Genomic DNA, 18,282 nt, shown 5'->3' with positions numbered 1-18,282 from the left:
CTCTCTAGTTTGGCAGAAAACACTCCCTAGCCTGTGGCTTTCCTAAACACACTCCAGGTTATAGGTTCCTCAGAGGCGCCTGCTCAAATGACTTCATTTGGATTGGCTGTTTTTGGGAAGGTAGCAACTAAAGTTTTTTGGTTTCTCCTTTCTTCGTTGTGTCTTCCAGCACCAGACAGGCTTAACAGTACAGCAAGTCAACATTTATTAAATTATTTATGCATTTAGTTAGTAAGACTTAAAGTGAAGCTTTTATTTGAAGGACTGAAAACAGAAAATTACAGTTATCATACTGTTTCTTTTGCCTGGGATCACTAGGTTATCTTATATACCCCTAGGAATCTCTAATCCTAATCATCAGAGCTAGTGATCTGTTGTTTGCACTATCACTCTGTTTAACAAGCTTTTCCTTCAGTTTTTAATACATAAAGTTTGTCTGGGGCTCTGGTAGTCCCCCCAACACAACCCCAAGGTATTTGGTACCCAACCAACCTCCTCAATTTTTTCCTTTGTTGTGTTCCATCTCCCATTCTCTAGCTTAATATTTAAGATGGGGTTTTCCCTTTGATAACAATATGAATGCAGTATTGATGGATTACTTTGTAGGCTGAGGACACTGCTATATGGGAGATGTACCCCATTCTCAAGTCCCACTTGATTAGATTGGGACAAGTAAGTTCAATAATTGCCATTTATGGCTCCTCAGGATGCCAAGGGCCCTTAGTGCATTAGAGTTGTTTCCCCTTTGTGTTTAGTCAGCCTGATAGTTAAATGCTGTTGCTCAGTTTAGAATTACTAATATAACAGTATTAGACAAAGCACCTATTGCTTACTGTTGATTTCATGACTCGCTTTCTGTAGAGACCACACACAGTGTATCTTAGGACATACAAATATTGCTTGTCTAGTTTTAGCAGGTGAACTGCTCTCCCCCTTTTCCCCAACTTTTTCAGCTGTTATTCTCCAGAAGTTCCTGTATAGCATAGGTCTTGAACAGTGACTACTTAACTGATCATATTGTATTTAATTACATGTAATTTTACAGAGATTAAGGTGGTTTAGATGTTTCACTGCTGACACCTACAGCAGAACTATAAAATCATCAATTTCCATTACACTATTGAAATGGAGGAATAGAATTTATTAAAGAATTGCATAGTTTGGAAGGCTGCAGAAATACCTTGTTTTCCTGATGGGAAAGATTGCAGAGGGACTGAGGCATGTAAAACTGTGGTGGTTCTGTTGGGATAAAAGAGGAAGGGGGTTTAAGCCTAAAATTGTAGGTGCAATCCAAGGCACAGGCTAGTACTTACTGTGCTGTGGGGATGAGGTAAGTAGGTAGATACTACCAGATGCAACTTTGTTGCATTATTCTAGATCTGATGCTGTTGAATGAGGTTAAATAAAAGTTTAAAAAAATAATTTACCAAATTCAAGGGGGATGGACTTTTTTGATTTGTTTCCATCTTGTAGTATGCAAGCCAGCTGTAACAGCAGAAGAGGCCTGGACCTAAGAAATCTGGTTCCAGTTGCATCTTGGGCCAATATTTCATGCTCAGAATTTAAAGTTTAAGAAGTTGTTCCTGGTTTTAAGATGATAGCAGAGAGCGCTTTCTGCAGTTCTGGCTGACCTGTGATTAGGGCAAATAGAGACTAATTATGCACTCTCCCAATGTTTCTGTTGAAGGACAAGACAAATTCAAGCCCTAAATACATGCCGTTTAACCGTTTAAAACCAGTTCTTCAAGGTTTTTCTGTTTTAAGTGTAAACATAAAGAGATTGTATACAGGCACTCAATAATTTATCACATCAATAATCAGAGTCAGACCTAATGTTTTACAAATAATTTTTTTTTATCTTTGATCTCAATCCTGTCAGTCCTCTTAAAGTATAAATTATTAAAGTAACTTCTTGATTCTTTGAAAGTCTATCTGCAAAGATAGTGTTTCTCTTCTGCTTCTCAAACAGGGCAGTACTCTTCTTAAGATTTATTTCAGTTTGTTTGATCAATAAAATATAATTAAACTTTTAAAGTGCAGCAAAGCCAGTCCCTTTCAGATAGCTAAGCAGATGATAGCACTCTTCAGAATTTTCACTTCCTGGGACCTGGAAGTTTTCAATGACAAGGTATAGGGGCTTTTATGTTTGTAAAAAAACAATCTTGTGCTAGCAACACATATGCCAATATCAGAATAATATTGCTGAACGTTTTTTCCCCTCAAGGTTTTTGGAACTTATATACACGTTCTAACTTTATAGAAACTCTATTGCAGTATCTCAAACTCTTAAGTAGAATATAGTTTATTTGTAACAAAAATATTCTAACACACTTCCTTTGCATGCTGTCTTGTATACTGTAGATGTTTATTAAATGCTGATTGAACCATGGTTTGCTATTAAAGCTTCCAAACATGTAATTAAGAATTCATATGTAGGCAGGCTTTATTGTGTTGTTCTATAAGTGCTTGGCAGATTAGAAATTTGCTTACTTTGGGAGTATTAATTTGTGATCCCTCATATTTTTCATATAGGGTAGTGTGACTCAACTGACTGCTTTAGTAGCATTTGATGCCTCTGAGGGTGTGTTGAAACTGAGTCCTGCCACAAAGAATGGAAGTGTTCATGCAATCGGTCATCAATTCTTGATGGTCTTGTACAGTTCTGGTAGTAGAGATCTGGCAAGAACACTTGAATGAAGAACGTGACCTTAGTTACGTCTTTAAAAATATAAAAACTCAAATACAAGTGGAGAGATTGGTTAAAATTATAGCTTGGAGCATTGCTTTGCTTCAGCTCCCTTTTTTGTTGTTTTCCTTGATGATGTTTTTATCATAGCTCTAGGAGAAGTTCAGAATTATGTTGCTAAAGTAATTTTAAAGACTTGAAGCATATACTTGTTATCAAAAGTGTCTAAATTTAACAAATGTATTATTTAAAAGGAAGCAACTTTTTCAAATTACACATTTCTTGATGTTTTACTTTTAAGTGTGTGGCTCCTTACTGCTTTAAATGCAGAATTTTGGTAACAAAACTAGAAGTTAAGATGGGCACGTTATCAAACTTAAAGCACTTTAAGAAGATCACCTAAAAGTCAGAAACAAGTTCAACTTTTTTAAACAAAAAACAGATGACAGCAGTCTGTTGACAGAAATAAGTTAAATTTTTTGTTTAATCTTAATTTTCTCTTTGGGTTTTCCTTTTCTGTATGGAAGTGTATCTATTATGACTTATTATTGCAATGATCAGATGGTGCAATTAAGACCAGAATCCAGAATGCTAGGAGGTAAATAAAAATATCTGTAGATGAAGCCACTGTCCAATGACTTGGTTAGAAAGATGAATAATATATTGAGGATATTTGTGTTTTGTGATACAGTTAAGTATGTATAGTATTATAAAATATATATATGTGTATATACACATTTTTAAAAACTATAAATCATATTTCTTTTCCCACATCATCATCAGTCCAGGGAATCTTGCAAAGGGAAGAAAAGCCTTTCTGTATTAAAACTGGGAAAAGTAATTATGCAGACTAGAAGGACACCTCAGGAATTTCCTCTTTAGAGATCAGCATTATTTTCCTTTGATGGCAGACAGAATTCCAGTATGCTTTTTATAAATGAGAGTGGATGAAACTCAGGAGGAGGTGTAGCAGTGAAGAAAAAAATACTAAGACTTTAATATAGAAACATATGAAAATCAACAGTTTCCAGCCCTTCACATAGATTCAGTTTCTACTTGGCGTTTTCTCTGAGTAGCAGAAAGCAAAAAAAGATGATCTCTAAACAGTGGTATCAGAACTTTTGTTAGGTCAACGGATCAATCAAGTGGTATGCATGACTGTTTATGAAAGTGTAACTAGGCCAGCCTTTCCAAGTGTAGAGGAGATTGTTGTTTCAGGAGTATATTGGTAATTTTCCCATCCTTGCCCCAAGTACAATCCAAGTATTTAAGTAGTGTGCCAAATCTTCATGTAGTATACGGCTTTGGAATGCACCCTGCTTCTGACTTCCTATGCTAACAGGATTTTGACTAATGTAATTTAGAGCAGCGAAGACGTGATGATGCTTCCACACATGATGAATGTAGTGCATGACAAGTTGACTTTTTAAAAAAATTACCTTTTTGTAGTCTGGTTTCTTGACGCTAATTCATTTTTTGGGGAAATTTGTTTTGTATTCTTTCTTCCTTAGCCTGTTTTCCAAAGAAAACTAGCCTTAAGTGATTGAACAGTCTGTTTGCCTTCCTTCTCTCTCCCTTCAGGTAACTTTTGAATCCACTGATAAATGGACAGCTAGATACCCCTCCATGTGTCCCAGTTGAGGGGGAAATCAACCATTTATTCCTTTTCTTTGCTCTTCTGTCTGGTTGGCTGCCAGTCAGCACTCTTGTACAGACTGGCCAGGCTGTCCTCAGGTTGAGCTGACTGTGCCCAGCTAGCAAGCTGGATGAATACGGACTGGGAGATATGCCAGGGGGTAATCCTAGGTGTATGAGGGATCGAAGGGTATTGTGCGATAATAAGGAATATGGGAGGAAGTTAGAATCATGGAATAGAATCATAGAATCGTGTAGGTTGGAAAAGACCTTTAAGATCATCCAGTCCAATCATTAGCCTAATGTTACCAAGTCCACCATTAAACCAATTAAGGGTAGAGTAGCAATTTCATGTTTCCTGGCTTGGTGGCTAGATTATTTATAATGAAAGTAAAAACTAGGAATCATTAAGATTGGAAAGGACCTCTAAGATCATCATTCCAATCATCAACCCAACACCACCATGCCCACTAAACCATGTCCCCAAATGCCATGTCTACCCATTTTTTGAACACTTCCAGGGATGGTGATTCCACCACCTCTCTGGGCAGCATGTTCCAATGCTTGACTACCCTTTCCATAAAGAAATTCTTCCTAATATGCAATCTAAACTTCCCCTGATGCAGCTTGAGGCCATTTCCTCTTGTCCTATCGCTAGCTACTTGGGAGAAGAGCCCAACACCCACCTCGCTACAACCTCCTTTCAGGTAGTTGTAGAGAGCCTCCTCTTCTCCAGACTAAACAACCTCAGTTCCCTCAGCCGCTCCTCATAAGACCTGTGCTCTAGACCCTTCACCAGCTTCATTGCCCTTCTCTGAACACGCTCCAGCACCGCAATGTCTTTTTTTGTATTAAGGGGCCCAAAACTGGAAGTTTGGAAAGTTGGAGCTATACAGGAGGACAGGGATCATAGAATTGCTCAGGTTGGAAGAGAACTTGAGTGGCCATCTAGTCCAACCTTTTGCTCAAAGCTGGGTCAACATTAAATTCAGACAAGGTTGCTTAGGGTGTTGTCTGACTGAGTCTTAAAAACATGCGAGGTCAGAGAGTCTCTACAGCTTTTTTGTGTAAAGCGTTCCAGTACTTAATTGTCTTCCTAATGAAGAATTCTTCCCTATATCTAGTCAGAAACTCTGCTGTTTCAGTTTATGAATTTATTTCTCATTCTTCTTCCAGGCATCCTCAGTAAAGAGTCTGGCTCCATCTTCTCAATAACCTCTCCCCTAAGCCTTCTCTTCTCCAGGATGAAGAACCCTCAGGTTCTCCTTTATAGGTCATATGCTCCAATCCCATAATCATCTTCGTGACTTTTCGCTGGACTCAAGTTTTTCCAAGTCTTTCTTGTACTGGGTGACCTAAAACTGTCTGCAGTATTCTAGATGTGGGCGGAGTGCAGAGGAATAATCGCTTCCCTTTACCTACTGGTTACTGTTGATCTACCATTTTGCTGTTGATACAACCCACTATGCTGTTCGTCTTCATTGTTGCCAGGATGCACTGCTGAATCCTGGTTAGCCTACTGCCCACCAGTCTCTCTCGTGCTTTCCATCAGTGCTGCTGTCCTGGTAGGCAGTCCTCAGCCTGTATCATTGCAGACAGTTAGTCCACCCCAGGTGCAGTACTTTGCATTTGTCCTCCTTGAATTTCATGAAGTTCCTGCTGGCCCACTCATCAGGTCCTTCTGACTGGCAGCCCTTCCCTTTGCATGGCTCAGCGTGGTTCCATCCGCAAACTTGATGAGGGTGCTTTGTGTCTTCCCTTCCAGGTCACTGAGAAAGATTAAAAAGGGTAAATCCCAGGACAGACTCCTGAGGGGCTCCATTTATAACTGGCCCCTGGGTAGTTTTCCGGACTTGAGAATATGTTGTTGAGGGATTTCAGGAGTAGGAAGTTACTGGGATATTGCAGAGGCTGATGAAGAGGGTGTAGGACAAGACTCTTTAGGAACCAGGCATCAGGCATCTCATGGAATGGTCCTTTGATTATGGATGAATTTCTGAAGAGTTCGATAGGCAGAACCAGCCATATAATGGTTGAATTTACTTAGAACAAAAGTCTTTAAAATTAGCAAACCTTTATTGTGAAAAAACCAAGATGGTCATAGTTTTTTATTATGAAAGGATTGTGTGTGTTCAGGGAAGTTGGGTAGCTGTAGTTACACTGCTGAAATTCAAAGAATTATTATTTTAACAATTATTCGTTCATACCCTTACCTAGAATACTTGGCAGAATTTTCCATCTCAAACCTCTTTTCTGGATACTGGTTAATTAAATTTCCCTTCTTGCTTGCATTTTATCTTTCAGACTAGGGTTTTTTGATTGCTTACACATGTTTGCATAATAAAATGGTGCATGCTCAAATAGGCCTTGATACTGCAAGTCTGACTTGCACAAATAGCTCCTACCAATATGAATAGTCCTACTGACTTCAAGGACTTAATTTGCATGAGTAACAGTTGCAGCACTGGGATCTTAATGCGTCTGTCTGCTTTCCATTATACCTTCAGCTTTCAGCAACTTCAGCAGAGCTCCATCTCTATTACAGAGGACAAATTGGACACCAAGAAAGATTTAATTTTTTTTTTTCAGCGATAAAGCAAAAATCAGTTAAAAAGCACATATACATATTGCTAAAAACCTTAAGGTAACGCGTACAATATGGAGTCAGTGATGGCTTAAGTTAGTTTGAGATAACGACTTCAAAGAATCATTAAAAAAATTAATACCAGGAATACGAGACCTAGAGAATTCAGCTCTGGGAAGTGTGGGAATGGTGTACTGTAGTGATGTAATAAAATATACATTTAAATAGACACCGCAGATCAAAAAAACCAGCGTGGAAGAGACGGGGCGAGGGAGAGCTGCGGGAAACGCAATCTTTTTCGCACGGCTGAGCGCAAACCCAGCTGTAATGGCCGATCTACAACCACAGTTCGGAGCAGTTTTCACTCTGGGCTGTACGACTTCAACGCTTCCCCACGCGCCAGTAAGGCGGCGCGGGGCGGCGCGCGGGCTCGGCGGGCGGCGCGCGGGGCCGCCGCAGTGCCCCCTGCCGGCGGCGGCCGGCCCGCCCGCGCCGTGATTGAGCGGCCGCGGCCCGGCCCTGACAGAAGCCCAGGGTGATGCTGAACGCTGCCAGCTCGCCTCAGATCACATCATTAAAGTAACAGAAGTATGCATCCATGTAAGACCGCTGCTCACTTGTTCGTCCTCATTTTTTAGACGTGTGATGGTTTCTTGCTCTTGAATCTGGCCAGGAAGAGATAGGAATGCCTCACAAAACAAATGCGCGTTCTTAGGCCTCTCAGGTTTGTATTTGCTCGGGGACCCCTTCCGCAAAGCAAGATTACTTTTGTAATTAGCCATTCAGGCGACACTTCCCAAAATATTCTCAAACAGACTTCCTGCCGTGTTTCGCATACGTGGTAACGTAACGCGAACGAACGCATTCAGAAACATTTTTAAAAGACTCGTGTTCATTCGATGGAAAACGGATTCAGCGTAATCAGAGTATTTACTCTCTTATGGTGGGTCAAATCCAATAATCCATACAAAATGCATCTACTGATTTTTTTTTATATAGAAAATATATTTGTGTGTGTGCACACACACGGAGTTTTCTATCCAGAAAACTGTCCCACTGTTTCTACTCATATGTATGTCTTTGTAGGACTATAGCTTAGATTAGTATGTATATTCATACCTATACAAATCTATATCCAATACTTAGTAATTATTTTGATGAATGTAGGAATTCTTAAGTGTTACCCGTATTCTTGTTTCTGTAGCTTAGGTTTTTTTTAATATATCAATACATTAGACTGTAGAGTGTTTGCTTTTTGTATAAACTCAGCACAAAGTATCAAATGTCCAAATAACTATGAATATGTCTTTTAGCAGTGTTTGGGGGACAACTGGTGTTTTTAAATAACTGTTGTTAATATGAGTCTATTTCCTCATATTCAATTAATAGGTTGTTTTTCTAAAGAATATTTGTTATCAGTAGTATACCAGTAGTGTAGGCTAAAGTATGCAATAGTATGCTTTTGACTGCAGCCTCATCTCATTGACACTGAAATTAATCTGCTAATGCTTCTGAAGATAAAGGAACTGCTTTTTCTTGTGTAGAACAACTGAGAACTCAAATTGTCTCATACTCTGTTACGCTTTGTTTTAATATACTAGGATAAACTACAGTTTAACCTAGTATATTAAATGCTTTCTAAGTCGTAAAAAGAAATGCTCTGATTTGTCTCTGATTTCTCTTTCAAACCTTAAAGTGTAGTCACACCTCTTTCCAAAGGGTCATGAATGTATCACAAAAGCTACATAAATACATTGTCATGTATTTTTCTGTTCAGGAAAATGAAGTTATGACTTTAGAGTTTTGGGGGTTTTTTGGGGGGGGTAAGCTAATTCTGTTTTGTTTTGTTTTTTGCTTTAGCTAAAAAACTAGGAATTACTGATGTGCCCGCTGAGGTGGTTACTTTTATTTCCCATGCAACACAAAACAGATTAAGAACAGTGATAGAAAAAGTAACAGTGATAACCCAGCACCGAATGGAATCATACAAAGTAAGTGTGCAAAGAAAGGTATTGTGTGTTACAGAATGTTGCAGTGTGATGCCATTTTTTCTTAGCACACGGTAGGTGTTCCATGTTCATTCTGTGTGCAAAGCATGTTTTAATTGCACGTTTGTCTACCTCAGCAAATAGAAAGTGGCGGGATGGTAGCAGTGCTTGCCAGATCTGTCTTCCTCCTCTGTGACAGAATTTGTGTGTAGACTTATGTTTTCAACCTTCTGTGCTGAAGTGTGTAGCATGGAGCATCTGTTAATCTATTTTTGCTCATGGATTGTGGCTAAGACTGTTGATTCTTGATGTCTCCTTTTTTGACCGAGGTATCCATTGACTGGATCAAAATTGCTTCAATATATAGGAATCTGTAGTAACTTTACATGTCCTTGGCTGTGAGAAATACTAATATTTTACAAAAGCTACCAATTTCTCTTAAACCAGCAACTAAAGAATTCGGCTATAAATTCTTCACTGTAGTTAAACAATGTTCTCTTTAAAAGGAACATTTCAAGGTAAAATGCTACTCTGATTCCATTGTTAGTGATTGTACTCTTGAAGAAAATTGAAAAAATTTAGATATCTTTAACCAGAGGGAAAACTTAAATAAGAATCTGCAAACCATTTTGAAATCCAAATAAATCAAACATCTTTATTGATAAATTCAAAATATCCTTTTTGATAGAAGTAAGATGCTAATAGTTGTTAAACCAGTGTAGAGGCAAGATGGCACTAACCATAGTTCTGTGTTGTGTCTAAGCTGTGTTTAGATTTCTTTAGTGTATATATACATTGAGTAGCTCTGGTCTGGTTTTTTTGCTTGGTTTTGGGTTGGTTTTTTTGTTTTGTTTTCCTTGAGTGAAAGCCTGGTCAAACAGCTTTGGACTCTAAACAGCCCACCTATTTCCCAAACCTGAGTCACAGTTGGACTAATTAGATGTGGCATTTGCAAGAAAAATTATCTTTGGGATCTGTGACTGGAATCAACATTACTGTGATAAAAAAATGGATTAAAAAAAATAAAGGCCACTATGCCTCTGTATTACCTACACTTGCATCTTTCCTTGCAGTTGATGGATATATTGTACTATATTGGACTAAAAATAAAATCTCCTTGTTTCTTTCCAATATTCTTCGTCAGCTTCAGCAGCATTAAATCCGTCCTTCCTTCTCCCTAGGATGGTGTCTGAGAAGAAAACACTTTGCTTAGTCCGTGTTAAGCCAAAGATGCATTTGAAATAGTATCTAACAGATTCTTAGGAAAAAAACCTAGTGTTGTCTCTGATGGAACTGCAGCATTTTCATTGTCTTCTGTATATTTCTTGGTTAATGGTTTTCTTTGATTTCATATCATTGCAGTCAAAAAGGAAAATATTTAGCAGATCAATGAGATGGAAATAATATGGATAACATATTTTTCTGACTGACAGTTCTGAGTGTTTCCCATGCAGCTTGTGTCATAAATTCTTATTGTTGGTTGGGTACTAGGAAAGCTTGCATGCTCTTAGTTGTCATAAAGTTCTTCTATTTTAATTGTAATTAGAGACTTATTTTCAACTGAATTTTTAGCTGTAATGCTTTTATAATGCTGCATCTTGATCATGTCTGTTTCTAGTTCAAGATGAGTACAAATACAGGAATTACAGTTTATAACCAGCCTTATATCCTATATCAAGGATTGTTCAGTAACAAAGTTAAGCATCTTAGGGGTTTTTAATCACTGAGTCTGTTGGGTTTATTTTTTTTAACTCTTTGATGTCTCTGGTGCTGATAAATCAATCCTTGGTTTTCTTTAATTTGCTTAGATATTAATTAAATAATCAGATTCTATCTGCATGATTAACCATAGGCTCACTTTATTCCCCTGAGCTTAAAAAAAAGAGAGAAAAGGGTTGGTTTTTTTATTGTTAGTACAATGGAAAGATTTTAAAGTACAACACCTATAGTATTCTTTAAATGCATAGTCTTGATGAAAATGCATGTTTTTGTAAAACATTTTTCTTATTTTACAGGATGATGAATGGTACGAACAAGCTACAGATGTCCGATCACAGTTAAAGTTTTTTGAACAGTTGGAGCGTTTAGAAAAGCAAAGGAAAGATGAACAAGAGAGGGAAATCTTGCTAAAGGCTGCCAAGGTATCTGTTTTACTCTATTTTTTTTATACTACTTAACAATTCACAGTCTTCAAACAATTGTTTAATTTCATGAAATGTTTCTTAAACACATTTTGCTTCTTATAACAAAAAGATAGTGTTCTTGTGACATCACACCTTTTAATTCCTTAAATCATGCTATCTTATCTATGATGACTCCAGACCTACCTGACTGGAATGCTCCTGCATTTTCAAGATATAGCTCTGCATTTGATGAGTTCTCGGGAATATAGGAGACAACGGCTAACAGTTTCAAAATAACTTGGTGAAACAATTTGCACAATTGCCTTTGAAATTTAAGAGATGCCAGGGTTTCTGTGCCATTTGAAAATCATAGCATACACTTCTGGTATTTAAACACAATTCAGTAAATTGTTACGGATATTTTTTTGAGGCTTTTTACTTTACTTCTTGAGGTCTTTTGAGGCTTTTTACTTCTTGAGTTTCTAGACTTTTTTTTTTAAAAACAGTTTTGTTCATTTGTTTATTTTAATTTAAATACTATGTGTCTCAGTTGGTGTTCCAGTCACCTCTATATAACTGCATTATTTAATTGATTCATGCCTGTCTTCAGTTAAGTATCAGTTCTTCTGGGCTTGTTCCTTTGTAACTTTAATTCCAAAGACTGAATTTTCATACATGCAATGGAACTAAGACAATATTGTTTCAAGAGCATACAGGTTTGATAAATCTCCTGTTTATAACTGCAAATTTAATTATATATATCTATCATATCAAACTGCAAATAAGTTTATCCCTTAGTTATCTCCATTTTCATTGCATTTGCATTTTCATTGAATTATTTATTGTATATTCTGAAGAGAATAACAGAGCAACTCAATGCTCAATTGTAACACTTAGCCGCCTGATTTTCATAAATTGAGATTTTTTTTTTAAATTTACCCTTGCTTATTTCAGAAATTTGTTTCTCAATTTGGCTACTTTAATCTGTCCTGTTTTCATTCTTAATTTATAATTGTTCACATTGTTAAATATACCACAAATTTCCACATAACATACATACTCTTTAAATGTTTAGATGAAAACAGATTTAGTGTTTTCATTCTTAATGCTTATTTTTTAAAAATGAAACAATGCTTATTTATATTTTTTATCCTGTTTTCTCCATTCAGTGAATACATCTTGATGAATCATGTTTTCTTTTCTGTGTATCCTGCTGCTTGCTTGTTAAGTTGGTGGGGATTTTTTTAATAGACATTGAGGGGAAAATACAGTAGCTTGTAGTCCTCAGTTCAAACACTTTTCCCTGACTGCACAAAGCCCTATGCAGGCTTATCCGAGGTTGGGTTAGATGATCTCCTGTTGTCCCTTCCTCCCTGAATTACTTCATGATTCAGTTTTCTTTGGTTTTGTGGGTTTTTTGGTTTAGTCTTGAATAAAATAACTCCTGTGAATTCAAAATTTAGGAAATAAATACACGATCAACAAGTTTGATTCCTACAGGTTCCAGAAAGAGCAAATTAAAGAATTCTACAACAAACAAGTATAAAAAAAAGAGTCCTCTACTTGATTTAAAGAAATTATCTTAATGAAAATAATGAATGCGTGAATCAACTTCATAGCCAGAAAGTGATAGGATACAGCTTGGCATAAATACATGGTATACTAGAAAACTACATGAAGTTATTAAAAAACCAAACCCAAACCACAAAGTAGCCATGGAAGACCAATGCTGATTTATCAGTATTAATGTTTAGAAAGAGAAGTTGAAGATATTGTGAACCTTTTGGGAGGTGCTTATGCAGTGTTGCGATTTAAGTGTAAATGCCAATTTCGAACTGAACTTAACATTGATAGCATCTTTCCTTTGTGGAGCGTTTAGCTGGCTCTCAACCATTCTGTTCTGATGGATTGACGACCTATTGCAAGACTTACGTAGGACATAGTTTAGCAAAATACGGTCAGATTACAACTTTTTATTCTAAATAATAGGTTGTTCATGATATCCTTAGAGTCTAGGTTGCCGCTCAGATACAAGACCACCTGTACTTTAACAGTGTTAACTGCTGAGGTCTTTATTCTGAATTCCTACATACTGATTCCTTACCCAGGATTTATTTTTTTCTGGTCTTTTATGAACTTGCCTAGTTGTCTAAGGAGATCTAAGTTTTTGTGGAAAGGATGCAGTAATTGTAATGACACGGTTACTAAATGGACACAGTTAAAATCTGCCCTAGCTGCCCTGATAACTAGTGATAAAGATCAGTAACCATTTCCTGTCTGTGGCCTGCTGATTGATATTTGTGTCTGCAAGGGGGTAATGATTACATTGGCTCAGGAGACTAAAATACCCACTGTGTGAAGACGATGTTTCCCCGATCGTGGCATCTTTTTCACCTTGACAGTTTGTGTCCTTAAAATTAGAAAACTTGGGTTTCTAAAATGAAGTTTCTTTTTCTGCTTTTTTTCCTATAAATGCTTAAATCTAAAAATCAGATTTTTTTTCTTGTATTTATAACTGCAGTTTCTTAATGTGCCTTTTAGATGAACAGTGATCTTTTATCTTGTACATGTTTTGTCATGTTATTTCGCAGCATGTTTTTAAAGTTACTCAGCAGAATAATTTTAGGAAAAGTTTCAAAATTGCCCGCTAGTGGTACCTCATCTATTGTCTAGTATGGAAGAACCTAAACAGGTTTAACTTGCACAGTGAAAATTCTATTTTAATTATTTGCACTTTGGAGCCTTGTTAACAGCCAAAGTCCAGGTTTTGACAAAGAATAAGTTAATGAAGGAACTGTTTTGGGCATTGGAGTGGATGGTACTAAATAATCAACAACAAAATAATTGACTGAAAAGATGATGAAAAATGAAGGAATAGATTGAAATGAAAGGGGTGTCGGCTTGAGTCTTTGGGAGGCCTTGAAACCAATTGCATTAGAATCCACTAATGGGTAAGAAAGAAATGTACATGATGGTCAAAGAAAGTGTCGGTTTTGCAGGTTTTTGTTGTTGATTTGGGCAGTGGGTTGGCTTCTTTAGGAGGAGATAAGAAAATATGTGACACTAGTGTTCTGATTGACCTGCAACCGTAATTTCAGTTGTTACAGTAGGATGTCATTGCAGACTTAGTAAGCACCCAGATGGGGCTGGTTTTGCTTCAGGAAATGTTTTTGGGCGAATGAGAGATAAAATCAGATGGGGAGATAGAAGAAAAAAAGTTAGATTTCAAAACATATTTTCAATTTTTTACATTCTGAGAAAAGTCACTATGCAAGTTAAAAATAATTGTGAAGCTACAAGAGTATCTTTAAAGCAAAATAGCAGTATTATTTGGCTTGTTAAATTAGAGAATATTACAAAATCTTATGTCCCATGCCTGGGAAATACTTGAGAAATAGAAACTTCATACCACGAGCTTAGAAGAATAATGACTGACGTTCGCATTCTAGTGAGATATTTGGGGGGAAGACAAACTTGACAGGAAAGGAAAAATCATAAGGTATGCTATAGTAGCAATGCAACATACAATTTCTTTTTAATTAAAAACCTAAAAACTGAAAACAAGACTATAATGTTTCAGGAGCTAGCACGATCTTTTGTACCTCAGGGATCTCTGCATCATGTTCCACAATGTATGCATACCAACCTAGAATGTATGGCCCAAAGCATTTCGCTAATTTACTTCCTAGTGATTCTTTTCGTAATAGAAGTGTTTAAAGACATACTGGACCCAAAACCGTGAGATCCAGTCACCTCCTGCTGCTGCAACAGCTCCTGTTTCAAACATCTGGATAATATGATGTGTCAAATATATAAGCTGTACAGGGAGAGACTGCAGCTGCCTTGATTGTCGTGATTTCTGGGTTATCTTCCTGATACATGAATAATAGGGTAAAATAATAATGGCACAATGAGGGGTCATCTTGTATATAAACATATATGTAGAGTGCAGTCTCTTTAAAGGGAATATTTGGGAGAGTCAACTCTTCACCCCTGTTTGTTTTCCCAGTAAGAACCCACTGGCTGTTGTTTCCACATGTGTGCAGAAGCAGAGGTCTTTTGAATCTGTCTTTGGTGGCTGGTATGGGAAATTGCAAGAAGAGCTAAGGAAAGTCTTAAGAATGCAGAAAGGTCAAAAGCCAGACTAAAATCACTTGAAGAATTTACCTTTACATTTGACATGGTGTGTGTTGTGTGGACTTTCTAAAAAAAAAGAAAAAAAGAAAAAAGTGCAGGTCTTGCTGTAGTAAAGGATGTGTTCCTTGCTGCTTTCATAGCTATTTCCAAAATCTGGAAAGTGAGGTTGTGTGTGTCAAATTGAATGGGGTTCTGGTTCTGGGCTAATAATGGAAATGTTTCTGGCAGCAGGAGGAATGGGAGTTTGTAGTTGATATTTTTGTTATTGTTTGGTTTTATTTCTGAATTGGTTTTGGGAGAGAGTGGTGCTTTCTACAGGAAAGGTACAGCTTGGGGTTGTCCTTGTTTTCAGAAAATCAATGAATGATGCTTCTATGATATAATCTGTAATAAAGTGGATCATGTTAAAATTGCTGTGTTAATTCATCTATTCAAACTGGCTAAACGCATGTTTATTTTGTTATCAAATTAATTTTGAAAATTAATTTCCAATATATACATTCTATTAGTCTATTATTTTGAATGTTATGTATTAGTAGCAAAAGCCTGTCAAGTTTTGGGGTCTTAAATACGATTATCACAGGAGTAAGATCTATTCTGTAAAGAGAATATTACATAAGTAAATGGAAAATTATGTTTGGTGGTGTTTGCAAAGTTACTTAGCATTTATGGGTGATAGTGATCTTATAGCGCTATAGGCTGAAGGGCTTTTTTATTGGAGAGAGATCATTGAAATCTGGCAATGCAGATTTCCTTACACACACGTCCTGTCGTTACTTGAAGGGGCTACCTCTTTGAGCCAGAGATGAGTTCAGTCGTCATGCCAATTTAATCTTTTCCCTCTCTTCTGAGAGTGCAGTGGATGTAATGCAGCTTTCTGTGAGATGAAGCACTCTCTGAACGGAAACTTATAACTCACTTCTAACGAGAGGAGAGCAAAGAGGGAATTATTGTGTTGAAATAATTTTCTGAATTTTTAAAAATTTGTTACTTCAATTTTAATGATTTTAAAATAAATCTTTTTTTAGACCTGTGCTCTTGCATTCCACCTCACTGTGGTCATAGCTCTGAATAGGGTTTTACCCTCAGCTATGCTGCTTTTAGTTTTGTTAATAAAAAGTGGAAGTTAATGTGAAAGCAAAGTGTTTCATGTTGTCAATTTAATTTCTTTAATTAAAAGTGAAAGTTATAAGCTGGTACAGCCGTGGGTGAAGTTCTAATGTCATCAATGGGGAAAAATAGGTTTAAAATTGAAACTGTTGGCACAGCAGTGGCTCTCAGTAGTACTGCACCTGCAGTTGTGACTCTTAACTTTGTTTAATGAAAAAAGATGAATTTGAAACATTAAAGACTCCCAGTATATGTATTGGGAAAGGGGAGTAGAGCTGTAAGTGCCTTAACTGGGATCAGATGTTGCTAAATGCAGGAGACATGTATTTAGGAGGAAAAGACCCTGTGAGACATTTTCTACCACAGATGTAACAAGCTGAGACTTCAAAATTATTATAAATCTAATAGAAAATTTTTTTGTTAGTGGGACAAAAAGTAACAACAGTGCAGCTTTGACATTACAAATTACAACAAAATACTGAATAATCATAATTAAATAAATCAGAAGGACTGTTGGTCTGCCCATCTGCATAGATGCACTGAGTATCCTCCTATTTTAAACAAAAATTCTTGCATGTATTTAAGAATTAGATGAGTTATAGATATCCTTGTTATTTTAAAAATACTGTTACTTACTAATTTAAGGCAATTCTATGAAATACAAAATCCCCTCCTTAAAACTACACTGTTACATGTGTAATTAGATGTCTGTTTTTGTGGCATTCTTCCTTAACACAAGCAAAGGGAAAAGCTGAGGTTTGGAGCATTAAAGAGTTTGGTACCATGTAAATGAAACCCCACGTTTCTAATGTGTTTTGAATACACATTTAACATATGCTGCTTTTCATACTTTCAAAGTCTAATATTTCCATAGACCTAATGTGATCTATGCAGTTTTCAGATAAATAAGATAGCAGGTTCTCTTAACACAAAGTACTTTCATTCTTAACAATTAAAATATCAGGCTGTCTGGTCTAATAAAAGTAGTTTATGTTTGGGAGAAATGTTAACAAACCTGGTTTGGTGAATAAGTTCTCAGTAGGAGACAGCATTTAATGTATTTAAAAGTATGTTATCTGGTTAGGATCAGTCCTAGGTTTCTCTAAAATTACTATGGGAAGCTAGGTTGCTTCTAAAGGTGTTTATTCATCAACATGAAAATATATTATGTAAACCCAGATTTCTTTATTTACAGATCTAGACATGAAGAATAGAGAGGGGAAGGGAAAGGAGTTGTGAAAAACTTGAAAGTATTTGAGTTGGGGGGTTCTGTTATTGGTGGGTGTTTCCAAAGCTTTAGAGGAAGGAGGCATTGGTGCATTAGAAGATTTTGGAAAAACATGTTTCACGAAACAGGTGAGATGCAGCATATTACGATATGGATGTTGGAGGGAAAGGAGAAAGGAAGACAAAACCAAAAATATGAGATGACTTTGAATAAAAAATTTAAACTGGAATTAAAAAAACCTAGGAATGATTTGTCAGTAGCTTGACAAAAGGTAGTGTAAAATATTAAAATAATTGGTGAGTAAAAATGGTGAGATACAGACAAGCACTACAAAAGCTGATCAGCAGCAAAATTGTTCAAACTCTTCAAATGAAGGAAAAGACGTTCACATGTGGAATGGAATGTAAAGAGAAGCCAGTGACATTTTTTAAAGCTTATTTAGGCACCTCTATTAAGCTTGACATTTTCATTTGCTTATATTTGCTTTAATCTTTGTTGCATTGGTATTGAAGAAGGCTTTTATAATTTACATTAGAGCGTAAAGTGAAGAATTAATAAAATAGTCAATGTTTATACTTTAACACATTTTAGCCTCCATATGCTGATGATTTTATTTCTGAAGCTTACTGATTTGCAAACTGACATGGTAGTCAGCAGGAAGTTATTTTATTCTTAACCATCTGTGTTTTTTTAAAAAAATCTATTAAAATCTATCTGAACACAAAAAAAACCCAGAAAATGACAGTTAACTTCCTTAATTTTACTAGTGTTACTTATATGAGTAATGACAC

The 18,282-nt window shown here is 36.4% G+C and overlaps 1 protein-coding gene across 1 annotated transcript in view; it reads left to right on the top strand.

The window, feature by feature from the left end:
• LOC142594107 (transcription initiation factor TFIID subunit 4-like) overlaps nt 1-18,282 on the top strand; it is a 148,803-nt gene that overhangs the window by 56,860 nt on the left and 73,661 nt on the right. Inside the window, exons 11-12 of the mRNA XM_075715154.1 lie at nt 8,766-8,896; nt 10,909-11,034. Of these exons, the coding sequence (XP_075571269.1) occupies nt 8,766-8,896; nt 10,909-11,034 (257 nt within the window). The remainder of the gene's footprint in view (nt 1-8,765; nt 8,897-10,908; nt 11,035-18,282) is intronic.

Source organism: Pelecanus crispus, chromosome 8, assembly GCF_030463565.1.
Source record: "Pelecanus crispus isolate bPelCri1 chromosome 8, bPelCri1.pri, whole genome shotgun sequence".
Classification (NCBI taxonomy): domain Eukaryota; kingdom Metazoa; phylum Chordata; class Aves; order Pelecaniformes; family Pelecanidae; genus Pelecanus; species Pelecanus crispus.
The sequence above is the reverse complement of the archived record's forward strand: the minus strand, read 5'-3'. Positions and strand labels throughout refer to the sequence as shown.